Genomic DNA, 27821 nt, shown 5'->3' with positions numbered 1-27821 from the left:
GAAGCCCGGCTTTTAGTCTTTGAAACACCTGTGTCGAGGTAGCTATCCTAGTTATGAGCTTTTTTCTTCCTTTAAATTCCTTTTGCACCTTCAATGTCATTAATCATTTATATTCATTACACTAAAGAATCTTACCGGCAAAAAGGGCAACATTGGTTTGTCTGGCATCAAATGGGCACCTTGCCAAGCCACTAATTTCTTCCCCATCATACTCTAAGGTATTCAACTACAAAAGAAAAATAAATAGCTAGTGTCACATCTGTTCAATGTACATGTTTGAAGGCAATACTGCTTTATTTGCACTGAAATTCTACGGGAAGAATTCTGTCTTTATTCCTCCATAGCATTAGAGATAAAACAAATTACTGGGTCTATAGGAGAAAGGATTTGACGCTAACGACATTCCCGTAAAGGAAGAAAAGTTGATTTAAAAAAAGCACATTGTATAAAATATACTTACCCTATAGTATCTACACATGGGATTAAAAGCATTGGTCCCACAAACAAAAACCATCTCATCGTTTCTCGGAACAAACACTTTAATAAAGTTGTGGCATTCATCCTAAAGAAAGTAACAATTACATTAACATTAGACATTCCATATGCTTACACTGTGGGCTCAAGCCCCCACAGAGACTCAGTCTAGTAGGCACTTGTTTGTTTCACTTACTTTATGCTTGCCTTTCATAGCACAGTTTTCTCGATCCTGTTGTCTTGACCGCCATGTCAGTTTCTGTATCAATCAAGCAAACCAAAGTTCAATATTTTAAATATCGAGGGGAGAGGGACATTAACCAAGTTCTGAGAGAGTGCAAATAAATTTGCCAACTCCACTTGCTCACCTTGTTTGGTATTACTTCTGTTTTGGGGATTTCATTTAAGTTTACCGTATAAACTTGATCCCTGTTGGAAACAAGGCAGTAAGTCATATCATGTGAATACATAAAAACGTTAAGCTGATTCTTATTTTATTTTTACAGATCTGCTTTTATGGTGTTTTGGAGATCATCTGGATTTTCTCTGTCTCCAACAAAGTCAACAAAGAGTGCTTTTTCATTAGTGAGTCGCTTTTATATATCACTGTGGTTAGGGAGCAAAGAAAGCTCTTCAGGCATGGGTCAAACTGCTACTTGGTATTAGCACAGACATACTTCTAATATTTGCTTGAATAATTCCAAGTTAAAAAAAGAATAAAGAACGATTTTTTTCTCCTGCTGCTTTAGGAATAAAGAATGGTGCATGATTTCTTGATGGCAGTAATAAAATGAGACTGCGAAAGGTTTTTGCTATATTTTGTTCCTGGTACACAACACTGACTCTTCCGGGTGAATATTTTTGGCTACTTGCAATTTTTGATCACAATACATATTAGTTTTTCATGAACTAGACACATTAATGCAAGCACCACAAGAGAAAAGAATTTTAATCTAATAAACCAACGAGAGGAAAATTACCTGCCAGCAATATAAAGTGTGTCTCGAATTTTCAACATCAGCTGAAAGTCCAGCCTATGCTGTGATTCATTGCCTGAAGGGCGTCCTCTAAAAACCGGATATTGCCTTGAATCTGCAAGTAAAAATGGGCTAAACCATCAGTCAGGATTACGGAGCTGAAGAATCGATATACAGCATTGATTAGCTGTATATACTAGTTGTAAAAGGGTTTTAACTAAATTCCCCTCTTAAGGTCTTGAATATGAATGAATAAAGGACAGTGAATGTCAGCAAATGGTCTTTTTCTTTTAACTGAAAACATATAACCTATATATGGGCTGCTTTAGAAAAGACCTAACTAAACTGTCCCATTTTCTCCAGACGCTAGGAAATGATTATGGATAAATTAGTATGTAAAACATTATAAAGACATAAAACTCTCTCTCTCTTTCTAAAGATGAATATGCTTAGAAAATCAAAACCAAAAAAGCTTCCTTCTTAGAAAAGGAGAATGTTCTTTAGATTACTTACAGTGATAGTCAACAGTATTAAGGGGTTCATCGTCTTCAGGAAAGCTGACTGCTCTCAGCTGGGAAATCATCAGAAGCAGCATGTAGGCACAAAGCAGGAAGAACCTCATGGTGGGCCAAGATGAAATCAGAGCAGCCCCTCCTCAGAAATCCCACTTAGCTACGGGAAAACAGAAATAGTTTGGAAAGATCTCTCTGCTGTGATGAAACTGTTTTGTCATTTGCAATCAGCTCAATTTTCACCACCAGCTCTCCAATGCCCTCCCTCCCATCAGAAAGATGGCAGTGGTGGAGGAGGTATCTCTGAAAACACAGGCCAAAGATGGAACCATGCCAAGTCTGATGAAAGCATCTGGTGAGCATATTGAAATTTGAGGCCAATTTGCAAGAGTTTTTGAGGTAACTACATATGTTATCACAGCAAAATCACCAGAACCACAAACAGAAATGTTGGTGGCTGATAAGAAGATGGGCAAAGTTGGGATTAGAATTTTAATTAAACTCCAATCTGCTTCCCTTCCCCCATCCCTGAAATAAATCCAGTACAGCTCGTCTCTGCCCCCTCCCCCCTAAGATGCCCAAGCTGCCTGAGAGTATCCAAGGAGCTATCAGTCCTGTTGCCCCTCACAGCCCCTTGAGGCCTGCCAAATTCCCAGCATTATTTAAGCCCTACCCCTAAATTCTTAAGTAGAACAGTTCCCTAAGCTTAGAAAGAACAACATGAAAGTAATGACATGAATGACCTTGAATCAGGGTGAAAGAGAATTAAAAGAAATGAAATGAGTTCATGATAAATCAATCAGAGAGGGGCCGGGACGCAGCAGCACAGCTGACACCAGATTACTGGGGAAGCCTATATTTTTACATAAAACCATTTGGACACAAACCAATACCCTAAGTATGCCTGTCCTCTTAGCTTTATTAAGCTTTAGAGCCATACAGGACCTTAGGGACCATCTAGTTCAACTCCCTCATTTTTTAGATAAGAAAACTAAGACCTGGAAAAATTAAGGGACTGGCTGAATTTCATGGAGCTATTTAGGGCAAGATCAGAGTCCAGACTCACATCACCTGAGTCCCCATCCAGGCCTTTTTCATCAAATTAGATAATGAAATTAAATGGCTGGGTTTTTTTTTTCTTAGAAAATATAGCACTCCCAAAAAATCTTTGTGGGGGGGGTAATGAATACACTCATTATCTTTACTGAAGGGATGTTTCATAGGTGTAGGCATATGTTAAATTTTAACAAGTTGTACAATTACATATGTGCAGATATATTGTATGTCAGTATCTCAACAAAGCTTATAGTGTTAATTGTACAATATTAGCTGCAAAAATCTTTAAGTGTTATTAATGTATTAGAAAAATAAATTAAGGCCCTACTGGGCCGATGGGTATTTTTGTGAAACTGTAAAATTTCTGCTTCGCAACAACATCACTCCTTCTTCAACAGAAACTGTCACTTAGAGCTACTATACTGAACAGTAAAACATTTAGCTTTAGCCTTAATCTCATATATCTAAGACCTTTAGGTGTGATCATAAGAATCACTTCAAATTCTGGGGGAGTACAACCACTCAACTAAGTACTTCCCATGCCTCTTTCATCTTAATGTCAAAAACACAGATGCACACACATGCATTCTATACAACACTCTCAGTATTTGTCTTTCTAACTAGAGTAGAAGCCAAGTATGTATATGTGGAATTTAGAATCCTAGTTTTTCAAGAAGAGAGAAAAATATTGCAATACGATTTTTCTCAATGGACAACTAATCCAGCGGTAAGTTAACACACTTAAAATACTATATCGCTTATATGTGGAATCTAAAAAAATGGTACAAATGAACCTATTTACAAAACAGAAATAGAGTCACAGATATAGAAAACAAACTTATGGTTACCAAGGGGGAAGGGGGACTAAATTGGGAGATTGGGATTGACATATACACACTACTATATATAAAATAGGTAACTAATAAGAACCTACTGTATAGGACAGGGAACCCTACTCAGTACTCTAATGACTTACATGGGAATAGAATCTAAAAAAGAGTGGCTATATGTTTATGTATATGTATAACTGATTCACCTTGCTGTACAGCAGAAACTAACACAACATTGTAAATAAACTATACTCCAATAAAAATTAATTAAAAAATAAAAATAAAAATGCCCTGCAAAAAAAGCCTGGAGGACTGGGCCCTGCGGCAGCATCATCCTATACTCTAGTTGAAACAGTGTGGACTTTGGTGGCAATGGGACTGGGGCTCGAATGGAACTCCACCACTTACCAGCTAATCGACCTGGGAAAGGTTCTTCGATCTCTCTTAGCATTAATTTCTAAAAGAACTAAAAGCTTGGCACCTACAGCTTCTGAGCAAAGTTAATCTTCCTTGCCCACTTCCTACAGGACACCATGGATATGACCAAGTTGACCTTAACAATAGGAGCAAAGTCTGGAAAAAGATATCCTAAAATATTAAAGCTATTTGGCCAGTTTTTTTTCCCACAAGTGGATAGTTAGTTTAAAATACGAAACGACTGTTCTTAGAATAAATTTTACAACTTGAGCCTATTTATCAAACCTAGAAAAAAAGTAAAAAGCAATCACCAACAATCCTACCATCTCAACCCAACAACCGTAATGATTTCGTTCTAATCTTCTTGCCACACACACATATTTTCAATCATGACAAAATGACCTCTTTCAATCTACCATTTTTCCTGAAGCAGCACCTTCCTGTCTTGCTTTTCCACAGTGGAACTTTTCCACAGTTTTCCCATTTATAAAGACCCTAAAGAAGATGTGGTATATATACATATACCACATATATATGTATACAATGGAATATTACTCAGCCATAAAAAAGAATGAAATAATGCCATTTGCAGCAACATGGATGGACCTAGAGATTATCATTAAGTCAGACAGAGAAAAACAGATATCATATGATATTGCTTATATGCGAAAGCTATAAAAAAAAGATACAAATGAACTTATTTACAAAACAGAAATAGACCCACAGACATAGAAAACAAATTTACGGTTACCAAACGGGAAGGGAGGGGGTAAAATAGGAGTTTGGGATTAACATATACACGCTACTATATATAAATAAACAACAAGGACCTACCATATAGCAGAGGGAAGTATACTCAATATTTTCTAATAATCTATAAAGGAAAAGAACCTGAAAAGGAATATATATATATGTATAAGTGAATCACTTTGCTGTTCACCCGAAACTAACACAATATTTGTAAATCAACTCTACTTCAATAATAATAATAAAAAAAGACCCTAGACATTGAAGCAGTGTAAAAATATGAAATGTTGCCCTAGGAATTAAATTCTGCTATTACATCAATCCCAAACTGGATGTTTCTGCTGGGTATCAGAGGAAAAAACCAGAAACACCAATGAATCCTAAAGAAACACAGAAATATCTGCATGAACCCAAGAAGGTAGTTCTGTGAATCTTTCTCCACTAGGACAGGTAACTGAATGGTTCACATTATGTGGGCAGAGCTTCCATGCCCCCGACAGCAAGGCACGGAGGGGCCCTCACCAGGAAGGGTGCCTTTCACAGCTGTGATTCCAGCATTGAGACTGAGGATGGAATCACTGCTGACTCACTGGCAAGCACCAAGCTGCTGGCTGAGCCATCATTTCCTGTAACTCATTCATCTGACACTGCAGAAAGCAATTTCTCCCTATACCCCACCCCTCACCAATCTCATCCTCCAAAAATAAAACCCCACCACTAATTACTTCCTGTCCCTGCATAAAGCTTTATTTAACAAATTACTTTCAGATTTGCCACAGAACTTATAAATGCAAGCATTTAATGTAAAAACATATATCAAAGCGAAGCTGAGTAGGGGAGGTAAGAATCTGGAAATACCCAAGAAAAATGTACCAGGAAGGAGATTTATTTGCATGTAAACCCCTCAGACTACTTTGTTCTCACCTTATCTAAGGAAGTATCCCAGGATTCCAGGGCTCGGTGAAATCATCAAACCAGTTATGTGGAATGAAGGCAAGACATGAGGCAGGACAAAATGTTGGAAAAGAACCTAGACCTTGAGGTTAGAAAGATCTGAGTACAGACTTGCTTGTGTCATTTACTTCCTGGCTCTGGAACCTTGTTTAAGGTGAATTAACCCTTTAAACCTCAATTTTCTCATGTGTAAAATAGGAATAATTACCTTTACTACCTCATAGGTTCTTCTGGGGATTAAATGAGATAATCTATACAAAACGTCTAACACAGAACCTGGCCTATAATAAATCTTTAGTAAATCTTATTGAATATTATCATGACTATTATTGTTAGATCTTATTGTGCAAAAGGGCCAAAAGAAAAAAGAAATATGTTTACTCTTTTATTTTGTACAGCTATTTATTTACAACTGTTTATGTACATCATCATAACAATAATAGAGGTATTCTTAGAGGATAAGGTACAGCTTCATAGACATTGATGCCTCCAAGAAGGAGGAGGGAACCACCTTCCTTACATGTAAGCTTATAGTAGAGAACATACCTATATGAGGTTATTCCTTTCAGTGAGAGAGCAGGGAATCTGAGTAAGTATATTTTGGATTTTTTTTTTTGTATGGGCTTCTCCCTTACATTCTTGATTTTAAACCCAAATATAATGAGGATAGCTCTTAAAAGGAGTTCAGAGCTGCCGAGACAGCCAGGGCTTGAGTGACAGAGACTATAATTTTTTACACAAAATGCTCAACATTCAAGCGGCACTTACTAGACATTCCAAGAACTAAGATTAAGAGAGAAAAAAGACAATAGAAAATAGGACCACAGGTAACCCAGGTATTAGAATTCTCAGATATAGTTTAAAAAAGTAACTGTGTTTATTTTGTCCAAGAAAAAAAGATGACAAGATGGAGAATTTCACCAGATACCTAGAATCTATTAAAAAAGAATTAAATATAAATTCTACATCTAAAAAGCACAGAACTAAAGCTTCTTAACAGATGTGTTTAGCAACGTATTTCTTACAGCTGAAGAAAAGATTAGTGAACTGAAAGACAGGTTAATAGAAAATACCACACAGAAACATGGACAGCAAAAAGGTTGGAAAAAACAGACCAGAGAGTAAGAGACACACAGGATCTTGTGAAAAGATGTCACATATGGGAGTTCCTGAGAGTGAGGAGAGAGAAAAATGGACAGAAACAATAACTGACAAGATAATGGCTGCAAAACTGATGAAGGACCATAAGGCACTCATTAAAGGAGCTCTAAGAACTTCTAAATACAAAGAGAAAACACACTTAAATATATCATAGTAAAGATGCTAAAAATAAAAATTTTTTAAACGTTAAAAGCTAAGATAGTTTACCTTCAAAGAAGCAAGAATACTGATGGACGACTTATCAATAGAAATGATGGAATTCAGTAGACCACAGAATGACATTTTTCAAGTGCTGAAAGAAATTACATTTCAAGCCTAGAATTCTATAATCAGTGAAAATATTCTTCAAAAATGAAGCAAGATAAGATGTTTAAGATAAGAAAAAACTGAGAGATTTATTGTTAGCAGGCCCAAACTAAAAGAAATACTGAAAGGAAGTTCTTTAAGCAAGAGAATTTATAGGGTTGGTTAATACAAGTTCTTTTTATGGTTACAGAATAGTGGCCAAATTTGAAACTAATGAATCTCAGATAGAGAAATTGATCTATAGTCTGTCTCTCTTAAAGCTATATTAGTTCAAAGGAAATGAGAATTCAGAAATGCAGTATGCCTACTTAATTTTCTCCCCAGTCCAAAGAACCCAGAAAGAACCATGCTGATTTTAAATCCCTGGCTCTCTTCTGGAAATGCTACTTCTCAAAGAGGAGCTGTTTAGACTCTCATACTCTCCCTACACCTCAGGATCTGACAGTGGAGTTGCTTCTGCCCAGTTTCCCAGTATTTCTTCTAGACTTTGGGCCTCCATCCTTTTACAATAAAATCCTGTGCTTACTTGAGGTTCTGCCCCTCCTCCTTTCTTTTAGCTGATAACTTCCCACTTTCTCTAAGAAAAACATTTCAAAGACTTTAGCAGTCCTGGTCCATGTGTCAGACTTTCTTGCAAAGTTTCTAGCTAGGATGAACACAGCCTTCTGCACCTTCCTTCCCCAGAGCAGCTGAGCTGCTGTAGGGAAGACAACCACAGTCTGCGGCAATTTGGTATGTACTAATGTCACAGAATTCTTGACCACCAACTACAACTCACACTATAAAACTGCGGGGATCCTGTTTCTCTACTAGCTTTGCCCACACCCCAAATCAGTAAGTTTAAACTTTCCCCATTCACCTCAAGGCCCTCATCTCTTCTCCCTCCTCACAGCTACTTCACATAGAAAATAAAGCCGTAAGTTAGGAACTGCCTCAATCCTTCCCCCTTCCCATTACCAAGAACATCAACCTATATGCTTCGTCATGAAGTTTTTCCTCCCTCTCTCCTGTTTTAAGAGGATTTCACTCCCCAACTCCCCTCCATGTGCTTTAAACCCAACCCCTTCTGTTTTTCCTGGAACAGAAAAAAACATGGATTATATTCTTCTCTTCCGGCACGTTCTATAAATTTTTATTGCTTAAATATTATCCATCAGCACTTCAATTTGCCCACATCCCTCTCATCTCAAAAACAAAAAAGGTGAAAAAGCTCCTGTCACCCCAGATCCTCCTCTAGTCACCGCCTATCTCTTTCTTCCCATTCGCAGACACTGACAAAAAGTTTTTCATTCTCACTGTCGTCATCTCCTCACCTCCCACTCAGTCTTCTACTGCCTCTGTTGTAGCTCCTCTCTCAATAACATCTTTTAGTAAAAACACTGATGACCTCCAGGTAGCTCAATGCAGTGGATACTTTCCAGTCCCATCTCATGTAATCCCTCAGTAGCTTTAGACGCGGTCGACTGTCCACAGCTTTTTAAAGCCTTGCTTGCCTTTTCCCACATTCTTCTGACCTTTTCCCTACTTTTCCGTCTGCCCCTTGTTTGTCTCCCGTTCATTCTGTAGATGCAACAAGAATGAGCTTTTCAGAATATAAGCCCCATCATAGAATCTCATGATCCCCCAGGAACTTCCTATTACTCTTAGGAGAAAGTCCAGATCTTTGCAATGAGGCTTTAAGGCAGTTCCTGTTCTGAGTCCTGGCTCCCTCTCCAGCCTTATCTTGAGTCTCTCTCCCTCTTTATTCATGCTTCTACCACCCTGGCTATGGTTCTGGCCTTGGAATGTGTCATATGCTATCTACTTCCACCAAGCCTTTGCTCCTCCTTTCCCTCTGGATGACCCTTCTTGCCTCCCATCCTTGGCCTAGTTAAGTCCTCCTGTAGTTCTTCAGAGCCCCAAGAAGAGTCAGTCCCTTGGGACAAGCAGGTCTCACAGCTGTCAATACTTGATACAACTGTGAATAAACTGTAAATGAAGGAAGAAACAAAAGAACTAGTCATGTGTCCTGAAAACTACCAGCTCTGCTAAATCTCTCAGGGCAAGATTAGCACTTTGGGTTCCTGTCTGATTCAGCTTTACTTAATACTGTTAAACAAAATAACAACAATAACAACAGAGAGCAGCAGACCCAGGGAGGATGAGCACCCTAGGTTCTGCTCCCAAATAGCATTCATTCTTTTATTTGAGTGTGCTATGAACTACAGGAGAGAAGCGGGGTGGGCCTGGAGCTGCAGCAAAGGGCACCATTCACTCCACAGTCTATGAAATTCCAGGGGGCACTGTTTACACTGCAGTGCATGAGAAGGACGGCCCGTGGAGTTACAGGAGTTATAGGTCTACGGCCTGACAGCCCCACATGACAAAACGGAAATGGAGCAATGGGTTTAAGTAGATTGAAAAAGAACAAAGAGAAGGAAGTTAATTGCTATTCCTGGGAACCTTACCAACACACGGAGGGTTGTCATTGAAGGTCAACTACAAAAGAGCAGTTTATGTTTCTAGAGCATTCACGTTTCTAGATACTAGGCAGTGGGTCCTGTGTAGGGCTATGGATTTCAATCTGTGCTCAACGTCAGTATTTAATGAGAATGGTGTGACAACCAAGGCTGACAGCATAACCTCCGGAGTATAAGAATGTGAGAAGAAGAGATGATGATACAGGTTCCAGAAGACCTCTTAGCAGAGTTGGGGCAGGGTACTCTGGGCCCTTCTCAGCAGTGTGGGTAGCTACTTACATCCAGGCTCACCAAGTGATTCTTGACTGATGGAGTCTCTTGGGAGAGCATCAGCTCTCTCATTTAAGGAAGCTCTACCGTCACCCCCACTGCCACCATCCCCCCCTTGGCCCGATCCTCTCCTGCACAAGGGCTTGGGGACCAGGGCACCATGTATGAACGAATATATCCTCCCTGACCCCGGGCCAGGAAGAGGTTTCTGAAAGGCCCTCGACTTTGAGACCCTTCCTCCCTCTGGGAACTTGGGTGCCCAGGTGAGAGGAAGAGGCTTCCTGCACTGTTCTGTTAATGACACTTTAACAACTTAAAACATTGCCCTCTGGCATGTTGAGGAAATGACAAAGCAGCTCTCTGACTCACCCCCCCCCCGCCCCCCCCCCACACACACACAGCTGAAGTCCTGCTGACACACCAGAATCTGTAAGGATGTACATTCTGATGGAGCAGGGAACAGTCAGTCTGGAGGATTGGGAACTTGGAAGCATAAGGAATGTCAGGGCTGCTTCTCCTACTGACACCGGCAGCAGGAGAGGAAGGGACCAGGCACCAGCAGATCTGGGGTCATGGACTTTCTATGTGACCATGGACAGGAAACCTCACATTTTGGGCTTGAATTTCTTCATGTAATAAAAGGGAGATAAAAAGAAGATGTGGTACATATATACAATGGAATATTACTCAGCCATAAAAAGAAACGAAATTGAGCTATTTGTAATGAGGTGGATGGACCTAGAGTCTGTCATACAGAGTGAAGTAAGTCAGAAAGAGAAAAACAAATACCGTATGCTAACACATATATATATGGAATTTAAGAAAAAAAAATGTCATGAAGAACCTAGGGGTAAGACAGGAATAAAGACACAGACCTACTAGAGAATGGACTTGAGGATATGGGGAGGGGGAAGGGTAAGCTGTGACAAAGTGAGAGAGTGGCATGGACATATATACACTACCAAACGTAAAATAGATAGCTAGTGGGAAGCAGCCGCATAGCACAGGGAGATCAGCTTGGTGCTTTGTGACCACCTAGAGGGGTGGGATAGGGAGGGTGGGAGGGAGGGAGACGCAAGAGGGAAGAGATATGGGAACATATATATATATGTATAACTGATTCACCTTGTTATAAAGCAGAAACTAACACACCATTGTAAAGCAACTATACTCCAATAAAGATGTAAAAAAAAAAAGAAATAAAGTCTATTAAAAAAATAAAATAAAAGGGAGATAAATTGAAAGTGTAGGAGCACTTTTTCTCAGAGTCCATGAGCTCCTTCTGAGGGCTGGAGGACAGAATCCAACTTCCCTGCCTGCTCAGATAAACATCCTGGTGTAATACCCACCACTCCCACGTTCTTTCCCCTCCACATTACCAGCATCTCAAGTGGCTCTCATCACAAACAGTATCTCCCTGATTCTGAGGCTGCCTCCTTTATCTCCCTGTCTCTCACCCCTTCCCCAGCCAAACTGCTTTGAAGAGAAGTCTCAGTCTACTGTCTCCATTTTCTCACATTTTATTCAATTTTTAACTCACTTCAGTCTAACTTCAACTCTTGCCCGTCAATCACCTTACGGTCAAATCCAACTCAATCCTCTTTTTTTTTTTTTGGCCGCGCCTCGCAGTAGCACACGGGATCTTAATTCCCCGACCAGGGATCGAACCCATGCCCCCGTGCAGTGGAAGTGTGGCGTCCTAACCACTGGACGGCCAGGGAATTCCCTCAATCCTCATTTTAAGTCTTCTTTCATCTCCCTGAAGTATTGTCATGGTGGTCCCTCCTTCAGATCTTGAAGCTCTACTTTTGGTTTTCATAGTTATCTCCTCACCTCTCCAGCTACTCCTTGTCAGCAACCTTCCCAAACTTGTCCGAACGTGCCCACCCTGAGATGTGGTTCTTCATGGTTCTGTTCAGGCTCTTTGAAGATTCACCCACATTACACACACTTTCTTCACTACCACTGAGTAATTGATGAATCCTCACTCCACATGCCCAGCAGAGATCATACGTCTCTGCTCCAGATCCAGCTTGCAACTCTCTTGCTAGCTATTTCGGCTCATAAAATACAGGCAACTTAAATTTGGAAGGTGCAAATCTGAACTTCAGATACTCTGTCTTGACTTGTACTCCTGCTAAATTCCCTACAGAGGGCAGGCTCTGAGCTCCAAGTGCTTGGGTTCCAATTCATGCACTATCACTTACCAGCCATGTGACCCTGGGCCTGTCACTTCACCTCTCAAAGTCTCAAGTTTTCACACATAAAATGAAGATAATTTAAGCACTAATATTACAATGATTTAATGAAATAATCTGTGTAAAGCACGTAGCCAAACCCTTTGCACCTGGTAAGGATCCAACAATTACAATTATTATTGTTGTTAGTAATATTTTTAAGATCCTACTCAGTCACTGAAGACTTAAACCTGGGAGTCACCCTAGGTCTCTCCCCGTCCATCATCCTGTTTCCAACCTGTCAGTACATCCTGTTGATTTCTCTTTTAATTGTTCTAGAATCTACCCTGAACTGGTTTCTGCCATCCTAGACTTTTAGTTTATTCTCCACAAAGCCACCAGAATAATCTTTTGAAAGCACAAATAGCATCATGTTACTTCCTTGTCTAAAAACAATTTTATGGTTCCCGAAGGCCTCTATGATAAGGTCCAAATTTATTTCCAGGATTTACAAGGTCCTCCACAATTTGATTCTTGCCAGCTTCTCTGTTTCAGCTACTAATGCGTCCCAATCTTCATCCCAAAGCAGTGTCTTCTACACATACTATTCTCTCTCAAAAGCCCTTCCTGGAAATTGTCTATTTATCAGATCAAAATGTCCCTGGCCTTTGCCCCTTTCCCATTCTTCCAACTACCCCAAATCCTGCTCCCCTGGGCGCTCTGTTCCCCTCAGGATGACTAATCGTACTATGACACTGTGTAAAACTTCTATTACAGAACTCACCACCTCATCATAATGTTACTTATTTTCACATTTTCCCTACTAAACTGGGCTCTGCTCCAGATAGAGAGTACGTTGTATTTGTCCTCTTTATCCTTTGCATGAGGCACGGGGCCTGGAATGTAGGAGGTCCTCAGTCATTATGTAAAGGACAGAGAAAAAAAGAAGTAGATGGAGGCTGTACACGTGGCTGACTCAGCTGTGGTGGCACAGGTGCCACGGCTTGAACACCGCGTCACCATCGCCCCAAACACCTGGAGTCTTGGGTCTACCAGTTCCCTGCAATAGCAGTAGCACACAACCCTCATCAGCCCCAGGCGTTTCCAGGGGCTCCAAATCTAAGAGGTTCTTGCAAATGGCAACACCCTCCCATCATTAACAAACTGCTCTTTGATCGGAGGCATGGGCAACACAGGCCAAAAGAGTAAGTGATTTCCGTCACCCCCCACTGAAATTCCGCCTCATTCTGCAGCTTTCCCAGAACAAGGAAAACTGAGCTGTTCCTGAAATTAAAGAGTGGGGTATATGGAACTGACAGAGAAGGAAGTCTGTTGACTCCCCACTACCCAACAAGGAAAAATAAAATAAAAACCAACCTGCCTAATGGCTGACTGCTGCTGGAGATTCTGCAATGGGAAATTCTTTTCTTTGGCTGACGGACTTTTTTTCCAGTTATAAAAGTATGTAGTGCTGGAGCGTAACATAAGCCAGAACTCAGTATGAATACATTTGTAAGATCTTTCCTTGGGGCTAGATTCTGATAGAAGAGAAAAGAAAGAAAGGTGGCAGTAGACACCATGGAAGGCAGAAAAGGGCACACTGCAGGGTATGGAAGCCTGTTGTGTTCTTTATTAATGCCTTGCTTTTATAATCAATGTCTTCCTAAAGGTTGGGTCAGTTTTGTTTATTTTAATTATATTTTACGTGCGTAAGGAAAGCTGGCTATTTAAAGAAGTTTTCTGAAAATTAAAGCAGCTCTCATGTCAGGTTTTCATTTTAAGTCTAGGTGTTCTTAAAGCAAAGCATACCAATATGTCCATCAGTAATGCTTCTGGTCAAATATTAATAATTCAGAAAGGAGCTGCACTGAAAAGGAACTGAGCAGGAAGGGACAGAAAACAGGATCTAACCTGTCTCTGCGAAATTCTAAGCAAATCTGAACAGGAACCCCAGAATTCCACCTCTGATCGGAACCATGGCTCTAGGGAGCATAATTCTAGTGACACCTTGCCTACCAGATTTTGCCTGTCCATCCTGACTCACGTCGGGTAACATTTTAAAGCTAAACTGACCTAGAAACAATCTTCATTTAAAGCGAAAATAACAAACGAAACTAATGAGAGGATGAGCCCCGTATCTAAGCAGAGAGAATCTGCTACCCGGGCAGATGACAAAACACATCAACTTCTTAAGAGATCAAGATGAGCACTAGCTTTGCGAAAACATAAAATATATTTTATATTTTGCAATTGAAAAAAAAAAAGAGAGAGAGAAAGCAGAAGGTTGCTGTGGCAGAAATGAATACAATGGTGTCCTTTTTCCAGGGAGGACTGCAGGGCTTTCAAGGCTAACTAGTGACAAGAGACATTAAAAGCTTCTCCTGTGTTATCTCCTCCGCACGCGTGCTCCCCGCCAGGCTTGGCTGCTCTCCTTTGGCCTCCAGGAAAGGAACCGTTCTAGACAAAGGAAGGGCTCCTGGTTCCAAGGGATGATTGAGATGCCAAAGGACTCAGCCTGTCTTTGGAACATTGGCTTATTCTACTAGATCACCTGCTGGAGCTGCCATATGGCCTGCGCAGACATTCTGTTCAGGCTAATAGGGCCTGGGCCCATGCCTGGTTCTGCCCTCTGGGCTGGGATGACAGAAGTAGAGCAAGCTTATTCTGTTTCTACTGACTTGTCTGATGCCACCACTGTGGAGCCATAGCTTTCAATATCCCGTATGGTGCCCGTTTTAGGTTTTCAAAGAACATGAACAATACCCAGGCAAGGGAGGACTGAGGATGGGCTGCTGCTAGGAGAGAATGAGGAGATAAATTAAGGAACTCGAGGTCCAAGAGTGGTAAAGCTGGTGCAGAAGCCAGACGTCATGAGAGTCTGTTGATGTATGTTTCTCATCCCTGCCCATGACAGGAATTTGCTCTACATGAAGAAGCTAATGTTTTCCTGTTTCATCTTCTGCAAATCACCTCACCAGAGGTTCCCAGGTGATGTCATGATTTCAAATAACTGCTGAAGGGTTTACAGAAGGGTTAAATTTAACAACCCAGAGAAAGCAAAGTAGGCTTTAAAAAAATGTGTAAAGCCAAAAACTCCTCGTCCAAGCACTATGGTTTCCAGGGCCTTTGTATTTGCCCTCTGTATTTGAAAACACAGTAACAGCTGCTCGTCTATGGCAAATGTGGAGAATGATTAGTAACTGTTCAGAAGGATCTCCGATAAAGCCCCACCATTATCCGCATTCCATTAGAGAATTCAGTTCTGACTTGTTTTTAAAAATCCACTTCCTGGGTGAAGAGTACATGGGACCCTACTATTGTTGCAACTTCCTGTTAGTTTATAACCATTTCGAAACAACTTCTAAAAAGGTCATGTTGTTCCACTGATGGAAATGAGGTCCCCTGGTGAGGGTTCAGCCAGCAGACCTGGACTAATAAATTGGCCCAAGTGAATTTTTATGGCCAGAAAAAGCTCTGTGAGGGCCCAGCCTGGGCCTGAGTCAGCTCACCTGTGACTCACCTGTTGCCCTTTGTCTGGGCTCCGTTATCTATCATATCTATGAGCTTTTGAAACCTCTGGGTCCACAGAGGCAAAATGGGAGTCTAGGTAAATCGATGCCAACTGCTGAGTTTTACTGAATCTATTCAACACCGAGCGGGGATGAGAAAAGTTGGGCCCTTCCTCCTCCGGGGTGGAGCCCGAGTGAGTGCTGAGCGGTGCTGTACCATGATTGCGAACATGAACTCTGCAGCCAGAATGCCTAGGGAGGAGACCAAGCTTGGTCCCTTAAGCAGTCTCGGGCAAGCTGCTTAACCGCTCTGTACTTCAGTTCCCCGTGAAGTGGGGATAACTAGCAGCTCCTCTCAGAGAGGTGCTGTGAGGCCTGAGTGAGTTACCTAAAGAGCAATCCCTGAGCTCCTGTGATCATGTTCTGTGATCAGGTGAGTGCCAGGAAGCCAGTGCAAGGCTGACCGCGGCACCACCTTGAGGAAGGGCTGCGTGCTCCATGCTATTGCTGGAGATAATGATGCCTCAAAGGTTATACTACCCTTATCTACGTTTATTCTCGCCTCTCCTTATGGGGATGCTAATTTCACCCCAGACGTCAAACATATCAAACACACCTAGAGATAACAGGGGACTGAGCAATCTAGATTCTACTCTAGCAGCCAAGAGGCCGCACCTGCTCTGGCTTCAGCTTCCTCATCTATAAATGAAGGGATGGGCTACAACATCGACCATTTCTAAGGCCCGTCTAAGTCATTAGCTTTTATTGATTCTGAGTTTGGTGCCTGGGTCGAAAAAGGCTCTTTACCGAAAGTAACAGAATTCCCAATTCACACTTCTAAATTTTTCCTATAGCTCTGGCGTTGCCTAGGATACAAAATGCATGTGCCCCCTCTGAACCCCGAGACAGGAGAGCTGTGATCGCTGCCTCTGATCTATAACACCAAACCACAAATGGGCTCTGTAGTACAAACCGACTGATGTGCTGAACATGGAATGTGTCTCCACTGGCGCTTATGAAAGTATTGTGGCATTCTGACTCTGTGCCAGATAGAATGGCAGAAGGTGCATTTTTCTCCCCTCCTCCCAATCACGTGGTCTTGGAAATACCGCCTTTAGGTGCTGCCCTCTAGCTTCCCTGGACCCAGGGGTGAGGTGGTGCAGCCCCTCCCACTGGTCAACAGATCACTTCCAATTTCTTCTTTAAATTGTGTGATATGGACTTCCCTGGTGGTGCAGTGGTTGAGAGTCCGCCTGCCGATGCAGGGGACACGGGTTCGTGCCCCGGTCCTGTAAGATCCCACATGCCGCGGAGTGGCTGGGCCCATGAGCCATGGCCACTGAGCCTGCGCGTCCAGGGTCTGTGCTCCACAACGGGAGAGGCCACAACAATGAGAGGCCCACGTACCGCAAAAAAAAAAAAAATTGTGTGATATGCTTGTGGGAAGCTCAGGTCACATACACCAGGAACCTCTAGGTTTCTTAGCCTCTCTCTGTGTCCCCAAATGTACTTTGTAGCTGATCTGATGGAGGTATTTCACTAACTTCTGTGTGTGAGGGTGGGATCAGGAACTCCCAGCTCTCAGTGATAGTCATCCCAGACCAGAGAGTTGGGCAACGAGCTTTCACTTTTATAGCATCTTGCACTTTTTAAAGCAAATATACCTTATCTTTTTTTTTTTTTGCGGTACGCGGGCCCCTCACTGTTGTGGCCTCTCGCGGTGCGGAGCACAGGCTCCGGACGCGCAGGCTCAGCGGCCATGGCCCACGGGCCCAGCAGCTCCACGGCTCGCGGGAACTTCCCAGACCGGGGCACGAACCCGTGTCTCCTGCATCGGCAGGCGGACTCTCAACCACTGCGCCGCCAGGGAAGCCCTACCTTATCTATTTTGGTCCTTAAATGTTTAGGACAGAAATTATTATCTCCATTGAACTCCATGTCAGCTTCAAGAGAACAGAAATTAGGTCTGTTTCGTTCTCTGCTTTATCTTTATAACCCACCATGGTGTCTGGTACCCGGTCTCTACTTAGTGTTGGTTGAGTTAGTAAATGAATCTCCACTGTACAGATGAGGAGGTAAAGAACTGCTTGAGGCCAGGCTGTTAATAAAAGGCTTCTGGGTCATCTGTCTCTAGGTCCACTGCTCTTTCTATCACCTTAGTGGCTAATCTCAAGAGAGGCTCAAAGTGGATTTGGATAGAAAAACCAGACTCCACAGTGACATTCAGCGGTGAGCTTACAAAGATGAGGCCCAAGAGGGACCAGAGGTCAGCACTTGGATGTCAGTTCTCCTAGATGACACCTCTTTTGGCACCCCAAACTGTGGGTATATGAATTCACTGAGTTCTAATAACAAACCTGCTTTTCCTATCTCTTGGCCTTTGCATGTGCTGTGCCCACCCCCTCGAGTGCCTCTCTTGTCCCTTCCTCTTCCTTTTTGTGGCCAATTCCTAATCAGAAATCACTTCCCACTAGGCTTTTCCCTCTTTTCCTCCTCCTGTCGCCAAACTCTGGGCTCACCTTTATCGAAGCACATAGCACACAATATTATATTTCCTTAGTTTCTCAACAGCTTCTCCCCTCCCCCAGGCCCACACTGTGAGTTCCTTCAGTGTAAGGACTGTGTCCTTTACGTCCGTAAATACATTCCTTAGAAAGTGGTTGGCATATAGGTTTTTAATAGTTGTTGATTAAATGAACTGATACATGCAACTCCGTTATCTTTTTTTTCATATATTTTTTTCTTTGCGGTACGCGGGCCTCTCACCGCCGCGGCCCCTCCCACCGCGGAGCACAGGTTCCGGAAGCGCAGGCCCAGCGGCCACGGCTCACGGGCCCAGCCGCTCCGCGGCATGTGGGATCCTCCCGGACTGGGGCACGAACCTGCGCCCCCTGCATCGGCAGGCGGACTCTCAACCACCGCGCCACCAGGGAAGCCCTCCGTTACCTTTTGAAGAAAAAAGAAAACTTAAAAAATCTCCAAAGAGCACTTCTCCCACTCATTGTGATCTGTTAGCAACAGGTCATCCCCCAGGTCACCAGTAACAAACAGACACACACCAGCATGGAATGATGCTGCAGTATGCAGGGAAGGTGTTCTCTCTTACAGCTGCTGATCTGACCACAGTAAGACTTGGGCCTCCACTGATTTTGCTATCGTTGGGATGAATATATAGGACTTAATGCACCAATGATATTCTCTGTCCCATTTCCTACAATGACCAGTGCCTTGGACCTGGGGCCCCAAATTCTAACCCTGTCACAGGCAGCATCCTGGGGAGGTGCAGAAAAGAGTGTTGCTTTACACGTGCAAACAGGCTGAACATGGTTGAAATGAGCCTGGTTACCTTTGGAGGGAAAAGTGTGGCTGCCTTTCTTTTTCACCTCCTACCCTTACTACAGACTCACAGCTCCTTGATAAAAAGGAAAGATTATAAAGCCAGGGGAGATGGAGGGGTTGAGGTCTTTTGTATAAAGGATACACGGACAAAAGTGGGGTTACAACCAGATTCAGTAGAGAACCCTAACCAGTACTTGGAGAAGAAAGATAGGAGGGACCTCTGGGTTTCCTCCAAAGTGGTGGTGTCTGTAGCAAGCTGGGGAGAGAAGGAGAGCTGCCTCTTTCACGTTGGATTATACATGCTAAGGTCTCAGAGAGCCCTCAGGGTGGTGGGAACTCGAGTAGCGGCAGCCACTAACAGGCACGATCTTCAACCCAACGGAGGTGGGGCTACTCCTTTTGAGGTGTCCTAATCAAAAGTTCCCAGGCCCTTCGCTCTGTCTCGAGTGATCGTTTATACCTTCTCTGCTTCCTGTGTCTTTGGCAGCATCCATCCTGCCAAAGGGAGAAGAAATGGAAGCCACTGTGAAGGAGCAGAGGGATCCCGCGGCAAGGGTACCACCCGCACGTGTGGGATGCAGCGGCCTCCCACGCTCCCAGGCCAGCCCTGTTGCCTCTTCGGAGGTGAGATAAGGGGGCATCGCTGCTGACGAACTCACCATGGTTTTTCAAAGAGACAAGTGAGAAAATGTGAGTAAAAATACTCTGTAAATTGCAAAGGTGCTATCCAAGTGTGAAGAAGTAGTATTATTATCAGTGCTTTATTTAGTCGCAGGTTGCCACAGCACGGTACACTGACGTCGCTTCTGCCTCTGCTCAGATAAATATTAACACGCCTGTTTCCCTGGAGGCAGCTACTCTGCAAGGCGAGGGCCTTGCTGGGCCTCCTGCTGTTCTCTGGACCAAGAACACCTTCCACGGCTTCTCCTCTGACTGGCAAGTTCCTATTCGTCCCTTAGGACCCTTCACCAGTTTGAGCCCTTTTCCATTTCTTTCCTTTCACAACACTCCATCCATTTTGACTCTGGTTTGACCGTGGTGGGGAGCACTGGCCGTCTACATGCTTCTTTCTGATTAGACTGAGTTCCTGGAAGGCGGGATCTATGACTTCTTAGTGGAAATAAGTTCACAGGCCACTACATGAAATATTTACCATGCCTGCTCCGCTAAGAGAGCAGGGTTTGCTGGGTAGCATACTCCTCTTGTGTTCATGGGACACACCTGGAGTTATGTGTAATATGCACATGCCAGAGACTGGAAAAGTAGAGATGATACTGGTCACAACAAGCCGTGGCTGAACGCTAAGGAAGCACTAGGCATTGTGCTAAGCACTCCCTAGGAGGCTGGTGCCATTTTCCCAAATTTTCAGATAAGGAAATAAAGAGATAATCTGTCTCCAGTCACAAAACTAAACATCGGGGCTTAAGTCAATTTGACTCCAATGTCTGCCGTCTTAATCACCACACCAGAAAAAGATAATGCAAAAGAGACAAAAAGGAGAGGAGAAAGAGGCCTTTGTAATTTATTAAGAAAAGAACACTGTCATGTTTTTAGCTTGATTTATTACTGTTATTTTAAGATATGAACAGCACTCATCTCTTCTTCTAGTCTAATGACCTAGCAGGTAACTGCAGCAGACAAAGAAAGAAAGATTCCATGGAACAAAAAACTAATAAGAGAGGAGTTTCATGCCGGAAGCAAGCGAAGACCCTGTCTCCCTAAGTCTTGGGAGTTGGTTTCCACCTCTTCTTCCTACCTCCACCTTTGAAGCGGTCAGGGGCCTTTTCCTTACCATCCCTGACCCAACATCAGAGCCTTCAAGTTGTTTCTGGGGGTGACAGGGCAGGGATGCAATGGGGGCCCACTCCCAAAGTCAGGGAACCTCCTCGTTCACGTGTTCCTGTGTGGACACAAATTGAGGGTGGAAAGCCCACCAGGCCCCTCTCTGCTCCTCGGTCCCTCAGAGTTAAAGAAAGGCTCCCATGGGAATCTCTTCCTTTAAATGTCCTGCAGCCCACGCAGAGTGGATGGGGGTGGAGGTGGGCACGTAAGAAGGCAAGTCTCCACCTCTGAAGGCTTGTCTACTTCTTTTAGTAGACAAGTGGAAACTCTTATCCGCAGCCCACCTCAACCCTGAGAAATGGCTGAAAAAGAGGGTCACTGTGGAAACCCGCAGAAGGAGCCATGAGAGGATGGCCCATTTTCTCACCACGCCTGAGAATAAACACCCTCATACAATCCAGTGAGGAAATGGACTTTAAGAATACTCTGGTTCCACCACCCATTAGCGGTGTGACCTTGGAAAAGCTACTTCACCTTGCATCTGTAAAAAATAGAAAATAATTGGACTATCTTAAAGGATTGTTTTAAAGGTTACAGGCTTAATATTCAGAAAACCTTTAAAACTGTACCAGTCAAATAAGTGCAGTAAGTATTAGCTATTATTATGGTTATTGCTGCTAGTATCATTATTAGCATAACTCTGTTTCTGTGTCCCCTGCCCTGTGATAATTTAATCTTTTCTGAAGACCACCTCTGGTGATTTCAGTGTCTTCTTCTATGTTCCAAATTCTCTCTTGGAATGTTCTCTGGAAGACTAGACAAAGAAACTGCCTTTCCCTTTGCCTGGCACTAGGAATAGAAACACCTACATGAACCACTCAGCAATCAGGTGAGATCCTCATAAGTGCAACTGTCAGCACATTAGATGATAAACATTTTGCCACTATAAATGCAGCAAATATACTTAATGCCATTATTTTTTTTGAGATGCATCACATACCCAGGCCCACCTCTAAAATCTATCTTAAAAGAAAAGAGCCATGACACAGATGATTGAAAGCCCTGAGACCTGGCTTCCTGGGGAAGGCTGGGGAGTGGAAGGAATGCTGCTAGATTTCCACAGTGGAAAAGTCAGTCAAGAGACACCAAACTGAATGACTGAATTCCTTGTTGTGGGAAAGGTGAGTTAGGTAAATGGAGAACTCACTCCTGGAGTATTCTAGAAAGCAAGGGTAGAGGCCAGTGCTATAATATTATACCTCCCAGTCCATGGTGTTTCAAGTATCTAGATTCTTAGCCTTTCAAAGAGCTAGAATACTGTATGGCAATTGAAAAACATGGTCCCCAAATATTTTTATACTGTTCCCATTTAGAAGTGGGTGCATAGATCCTTCTTTTGAATCTGGGATATGACTGCCTGAATAACAGAATATGGTAGAAGTGATGTTATATCACCTTCTGGGCTGAGAACATAATGAATGGGCAGCTTCCACTTTCTGTTTCTTCAGACACTTTTTGAATCCAGCCACCATAGTATGAGGAAGCCCAAGCTGCCTACGAAGCATTCATGAAGAGGCCCGGGTAGAGAGGGACTAAGGCTGTGGCTCTCGGCCCTATAGTTGATCTCCCAGATGATAGGCAACACCCATGGGCTTCCCACATGAGTGGGCCAACTTGGAAATGGATCCTCCAGCCCCACAGCTGAGCCACCCAAGTTGATACAATGTGGAGCAGAAATGAGTCTCTCTGCTGAGCTCTGCCCAGATTGTAGATTCATGAGTCAAATGAATGATTGCTCTTATTTTAAACACTCGGTTTTGGGATGGATACTGCATGTTTTGGGGAGAATCCTTTCCTGGATCCTTTAAGGTACTCTCTGTGGCCTGAAATATTGCTGTTTTTTGCTTTCTCCTCTTAGTCGAGCTGAAGACTGAAATTAGCTGTCAGAGCTGGATATATTGCAGAGACACAGGAAGCTGTTGGTCAGAATGCAGATGCTATGACAACTCCCAGTCTTCAGATTGTCTTTCTGTGTGTCAAGCAGGACTAAACTTGTCCCTAAAATGTCTTATCTCAGTTGCTTAAAAAATCAGGCTTCTTGTTATTAATCAGAAATGCAAATTACATCAACAAGGTACAATTTTACAAAATGCAAATAACTTTTGTTTTTTTCTTAAGGATAAAATTTAATACTAGTGAATTGGGATGAAATCAATACATTGCACATGGCAGGGTAAATCAGTACAACCATTTAGAAAACAATTTGGCAATGTGTACACACACGCTCCCATCCATGCATGCTAACAATACTAACCCTAACTCAGTAATTTTTACTTCTAATACTTTATCCTAAGCAAATGATCTAAAGTAAGAAGAACCAAAAAAGAACCTGTTAGAGGAAGATGCTTATTTATGATGGTGAAAAAACTGGACACAGGTGAATTTTCTAAACATGGGGTAGCTAAAATAAAAGTATATTACACCAGTCTCATGGAATATTATGCAACCATTCAGATGATAATAATGAAGACCAGTAATCCTCAGTTTATGATGTAATACCAAGTGGGAAAAATCAGAATATAAAGTTGTATATCCACTGATTACAACTCTATAAAAACAGAGATACATATAGACAAATATCAAAAGAGACTAAAGACAAAATAGGTGATTTTAGGACTTTTCCCCTTTAAAACAATACATTGTATTTTGTTTTTAACATTATAAGAGGAGAGATGGAGAGATGATCAATTAAAAATATAAAGTCGGGCCTTCCCTTGTGGTGCAGTGGTTAAGAATCCGCCTGCCAGTGCAGGCGACATGGGTTCGAGCCCCGGTCTGAGAAGGTCCCACATGCTGCGGAGCAGCTAAGCCCATGCGCCACAACTACTGAGGCTGTGTGTCACAACTATTGAGCCTGCTCTCTGGAGCCCGCAGGCCACAACTACTGAGTCCACGAGCCACAACTACTGAAGCCCACGTGCCTAGAGCCCGTGCTCTGCAACAAGAGAAGCCACTGCAATGAGAAGCCCGCACACTGCAACGAAGAGTAGCCCCCCGTTCCCCTCAACTAGAGAAAGCCTGAGTGCAGCAACGAAGACCCAACACAGCCAAAGATAAAATAAATTAATTAATTACTTAAAAAAAGCACAACACTTAAAAATATATATATAATATATAAAGCCACCCTCCAACCCAAGTAAGCTGAGCATTTTCGTGATGAAGGCACTTAATGCCCTTCTGTTGACCAAAGCCAAGAACTAATAGTTGGATCCTACGGAATATGTCTCTTGGAATATTATCTTAGATGGTAACTTCCTAAGGAATAAGTCCTCTGTAACTCTAAATATCATATTTATACTCTGGGTGTTCAGTAAATGAACATGGAAGTAATTCAGAGATTGCAGTTAAATTGGCATGTCATCATTCTGGCTTTGCTCTTCTCCCCTTCTAACCTCCTACTTTTTCCTTCCTAGGGCTCCAAAATATAAAGTGCTAAAATAAACCCAGCAACACCAGTTTCTATTTTTAAAGTGAACTTTAATCTGATTTTCACAAAGATCCACGCCAATTCAAAATCGCTGCCGTACTCTCGGTGCTGGTAAGTAATATGGTGATCGCCTTTTGCATTGAGAATTAAGCATTCTAGTCACACAGGAGAAAGAAAACCTGGCTTAGACTTCTCAGTGGTCAAGTGCAAAAGCAAAAGGAGAACTGATTGCAATCGTGTCCTTGGATATTTAAAGCCCAAACCATTTTTACCCCAGTTGTTTAAATATTGGCATCAAGGTCTCCTTTCTCTAGTCTAAAAACATGCACAGGAAAATGGAGAAGAAAGACCTGGCTCGCTCAAATTCCAGACTTCCTCTTAAAGCCCGGTGAGCGGAGTGGCAAGAAGTAAGGACGCTTTCACTGCCAGCCTTCCTGCTGGAGTCATCACCCTACTTCACTACCCGCCGTGTAAGTGACATTCTAAGCATTAAGTATACTTTTATTTGTATGTGTAGCACAACATTAAATACATGTTTTCCTAAACTAATTTCTAAGCAGAACTGTTTACAGTTTTCCTTAAAGATAAATGGCTGCTGGAACACTGAATCCATTTCAGAATTTGGTCACTTTGAGCCATTTTTATTAGTCATAAAATAAATACCAGAGCAGATAAAGATAATGCTGTAATTCTGCCTCTAGGTGTTAAGAGTAACAAGAAGTCAGACGTCAGCTCTTTCTGTGGCCCTTTTTGAATCAGCCCACTCAATGCTAATACGAATGTAAACACATCAGTCAGCCAACCATTAGGGGCTGAAGAAATATCTCGTGAGCTGAAATATAAACTCCCGTTTGGTTCCAAGGCTCCTAAGCTAATCATCTTATTGCACACAATAAAACAGGCAGAAATCAAGATGTTCTCTACCAACATAAACTAGAATTAAATGAAGTTAAATTAAATGAAAATAAGTGAATAAATAAACAACCCCTAAACTGAGTAACTTTTGGGAGGCCCAAAGACATGATATTTCCAGCTCTTGAAAGTAGAAAAAATTACCATTCTCTCTCTCTCACACACACCCCCTAAACTGAGTTGTTTAAAAGAATCTACATTAACACCTCTTGATCAATGTCAAAGTAAAAATTGCTTAATATTTAAGGGATGAAATCTGTAGCACCAAGCCTTTGATTTTAATTGGCTCCTGGTACTGTGACTTACACTGGAGTTGTCTGTGGGCTTTTAACATTACAGAACGGCTTCCCATCTCTGCTCAAACAGGCCAACAACATGCGTGCGAAGTGGAAAAACGTCCACTTAATGATGCAGGTTTGGGTGGGTGATTAGAGACACTTTGAGCATCAAGTTGTCTTGTGATCTAAAATTTGCTCAAGTGGAAGGCAGCTCCAGGCAGAACTGAAGTTCTGTCTAAAACTGATGACTGCTACATCTCAATTAACTTAAAGTTGTTTTTCTTTGATACGTCTTTATTTCAGTTTGCTGGCGACCTCCACTTGATAAAAAGCATAAGTATACCTGAAGTCTGTGCTTGCCATTAAACACCTACGAGTTTTAATACAGAATTTGCAACAGTGCTCACACAGGGTGACTGCAGATTCATTGGTGGTACCTCTCTCTTGCACCTTGGAGAGACTGGGTCTCCAGAGAACTAGATATTTGGACCACCATGAGTACAGCGGTGTCTTCTCTACAAGTTAAAACTGAAGTTTAAGCCCACACGGTATAGGCCCAGAGCCAGCATTCCCCCTGCACCACACTGTGGGGTCTGTTTTAATTGGCCAGTTGCCCATGCCAGTGGGCTGCCTAAATAGTTTGATTATCACCTTGTAATATACAAAATGAGGACTGTAAATTAGAGAACTCTTAAGGATGCCAATATTTGTATATGAGAGTTTTAAAGTCTTGGATATAGATTTTTTTTAAGTGTGGCAAAAGTACAGGAGTGAGTTACGTCTCCTCTGGGATATTAGCATAAAATCTATAGAGAGGAAAGGACGATACAAATGAAATGAGCAGAACAATGCCAGGGTTCAGTCAATTCGATTTTATGTTGTAAAATCACTAAACAGCATGTAGGCCTAGTCCAGAGGTCACAAGTTTCAGCTACACAGCTCAACTTCTCAAAAACAGTCCTGACTGCAACTTCTTTTTCTTCTGGTCCCATCATCCCCATATCCTAATTTTGAATTTTGAGAGTGTGGTCACCCCCGTTACAATCCAAACCCAGGGCGGACATCATTTGACACTCGTGTCTTACTCTCCTGAAGTGTGCAGATTACCGGCAGTGACCCTGGAGACCATGTCTTTTCTGCCTCAGTTTACAACGGAGAGAACCAAGGCCCAGGGAGATCAGGCAGCTTGCCTGAGAGTGCGAGGCAATGGGAACTCAGGCCCTGTCAACTCAGATCCTACAGAATAAACAGCATTGGTGAAAAGGAGCAATCAGGCCAGGCTGCCTGATTCACAGGGGCCAGTGCAAAATGAAAACAGGGGGCTCCTTATTCAAAAATTATTAAGAATTTCAAGATGGCTACAGCAGCACATTCTAGGCATGGGGCCCAGTGAGACTGCACAGGTAACACACCCACGAAACAGATCCTGGATGCAGTTATTTCATTATTTACTGGACTTTGACTCTTTGAAGGCCAAGGGGAAGAAAAGCTCTTTGAACACTGAATGTGTTCAAAAATGATCTATTGTGCGGATAAGTGAACAAATGTGTATATGAATGAGTGAGGGAATGCGCCTAGAAAATTACAACTCAGACCCAGGGTTACTTGGTCCCTTATTTAAGTGATGCAATTCATAATCTGAAAATACTTCACAACATAATAAAATTTCCCAGCCCCAACATAAATAAGTTGCCAGAACCACGTGCAAAATGTGAGCAGCAAGGTGTACAGGTGGTAGCATTACCATGCTTTTATGTGCTCAAGAAAGGCCACTTCTTAGCAGAATTGGTCTTGCTTTTTTTTTTCTTCTGTCTCTTTGTGTGTTTAGAAGTAGCCATCCAGATATATTTTATGGAACCTCTCCATGCGCAAAATCTACAAAATACTTCGGATATGAGTATTTCCTATTGCCAAGCATCCTTGATTTGAAAACAGTAGTAATAACAAAACTAGAATTTATAGAGTTTTTTATTATGTCAGATACCATGCCCAGTGCTTTGCATATATTTCCTCCTGAAGAAAGACCTCACCACAACATCTCCGTGAAGTAGATATATTATCCTGATTTTCCAGTGAGGAAAGCAAGGCTCCAAGAGGTTGAATGGCAGAATCAGAATCAGAATTTGACCTTAGGACCATTTGGACTCCTGGCGACTAACAGTTCTTCGCAAGGT

The 27821-nt window shown here is 42.4% G+C and overlaps 1 protein-coding gene across 1 annotated transcript in view; it reads right to left on the bottom strand.

Moving 5' to 3' along the window:
• The window catches only part of SEMA6D (semaphorin 6D), a 53789-nt gene that overhangs the window by 10838 nt on the left and 15130 nt on the right, over nucleotides 1-27821 (bottom strand). The window contains exons 2-7 of the mRNA XM_027084219.1: nucleotides 1965-2123; nucleotides 1455-1566; nucleotides 843-903; nucleotides 671-733; nucleotides 461-562; nucleotides 136-226 (exon numbers count right to left, since the gene is read on the bottom strand). Coding sequence (XP_026940020.1) covers nucleotides 136-226; nucleotides 461-562; nucleotides 671-733; nucleotides 843-903; nucleotides 1455-1566; nucleotides 1965-2073 — 538 coding nt within the window. The 5' untranslated portion in view covers nucleotides 2074-2123. The remainder of the gene's footprint in view (nucleotides 1-135; nucleotides 227-460; nucleotides 563-670; nucleotides 734-842; nucleotides 904-1454; nucleotides 1567-1964; nucleotides 2124-27821) is intronic.

The sequence above is a fragment of the Aethalodelphis obliquidens genome, unplaced genomic scaffold, assembly GCF_003676395.1.
Source record: "Aethalodelphis obliquidens isolate GAN/ISIS:26980383/991018 unplaced genomic scaffold, ASM367639v1 scaffold51, whole genome shotgun sequence".
In the NCBI taxonomy this organism is placed as follows: Eukaryota; Metazoa; Chordata; class Mammalia; order Artiodactyla; family Delphinidae; genus Aethalodelphis; species Aethalodelphis obliquidens.
The sequence above is the reverse complement of the archived record's forward strand: the minus strand, read 5'-3'. Positions and strand labels throughout refer to the sequence as shown.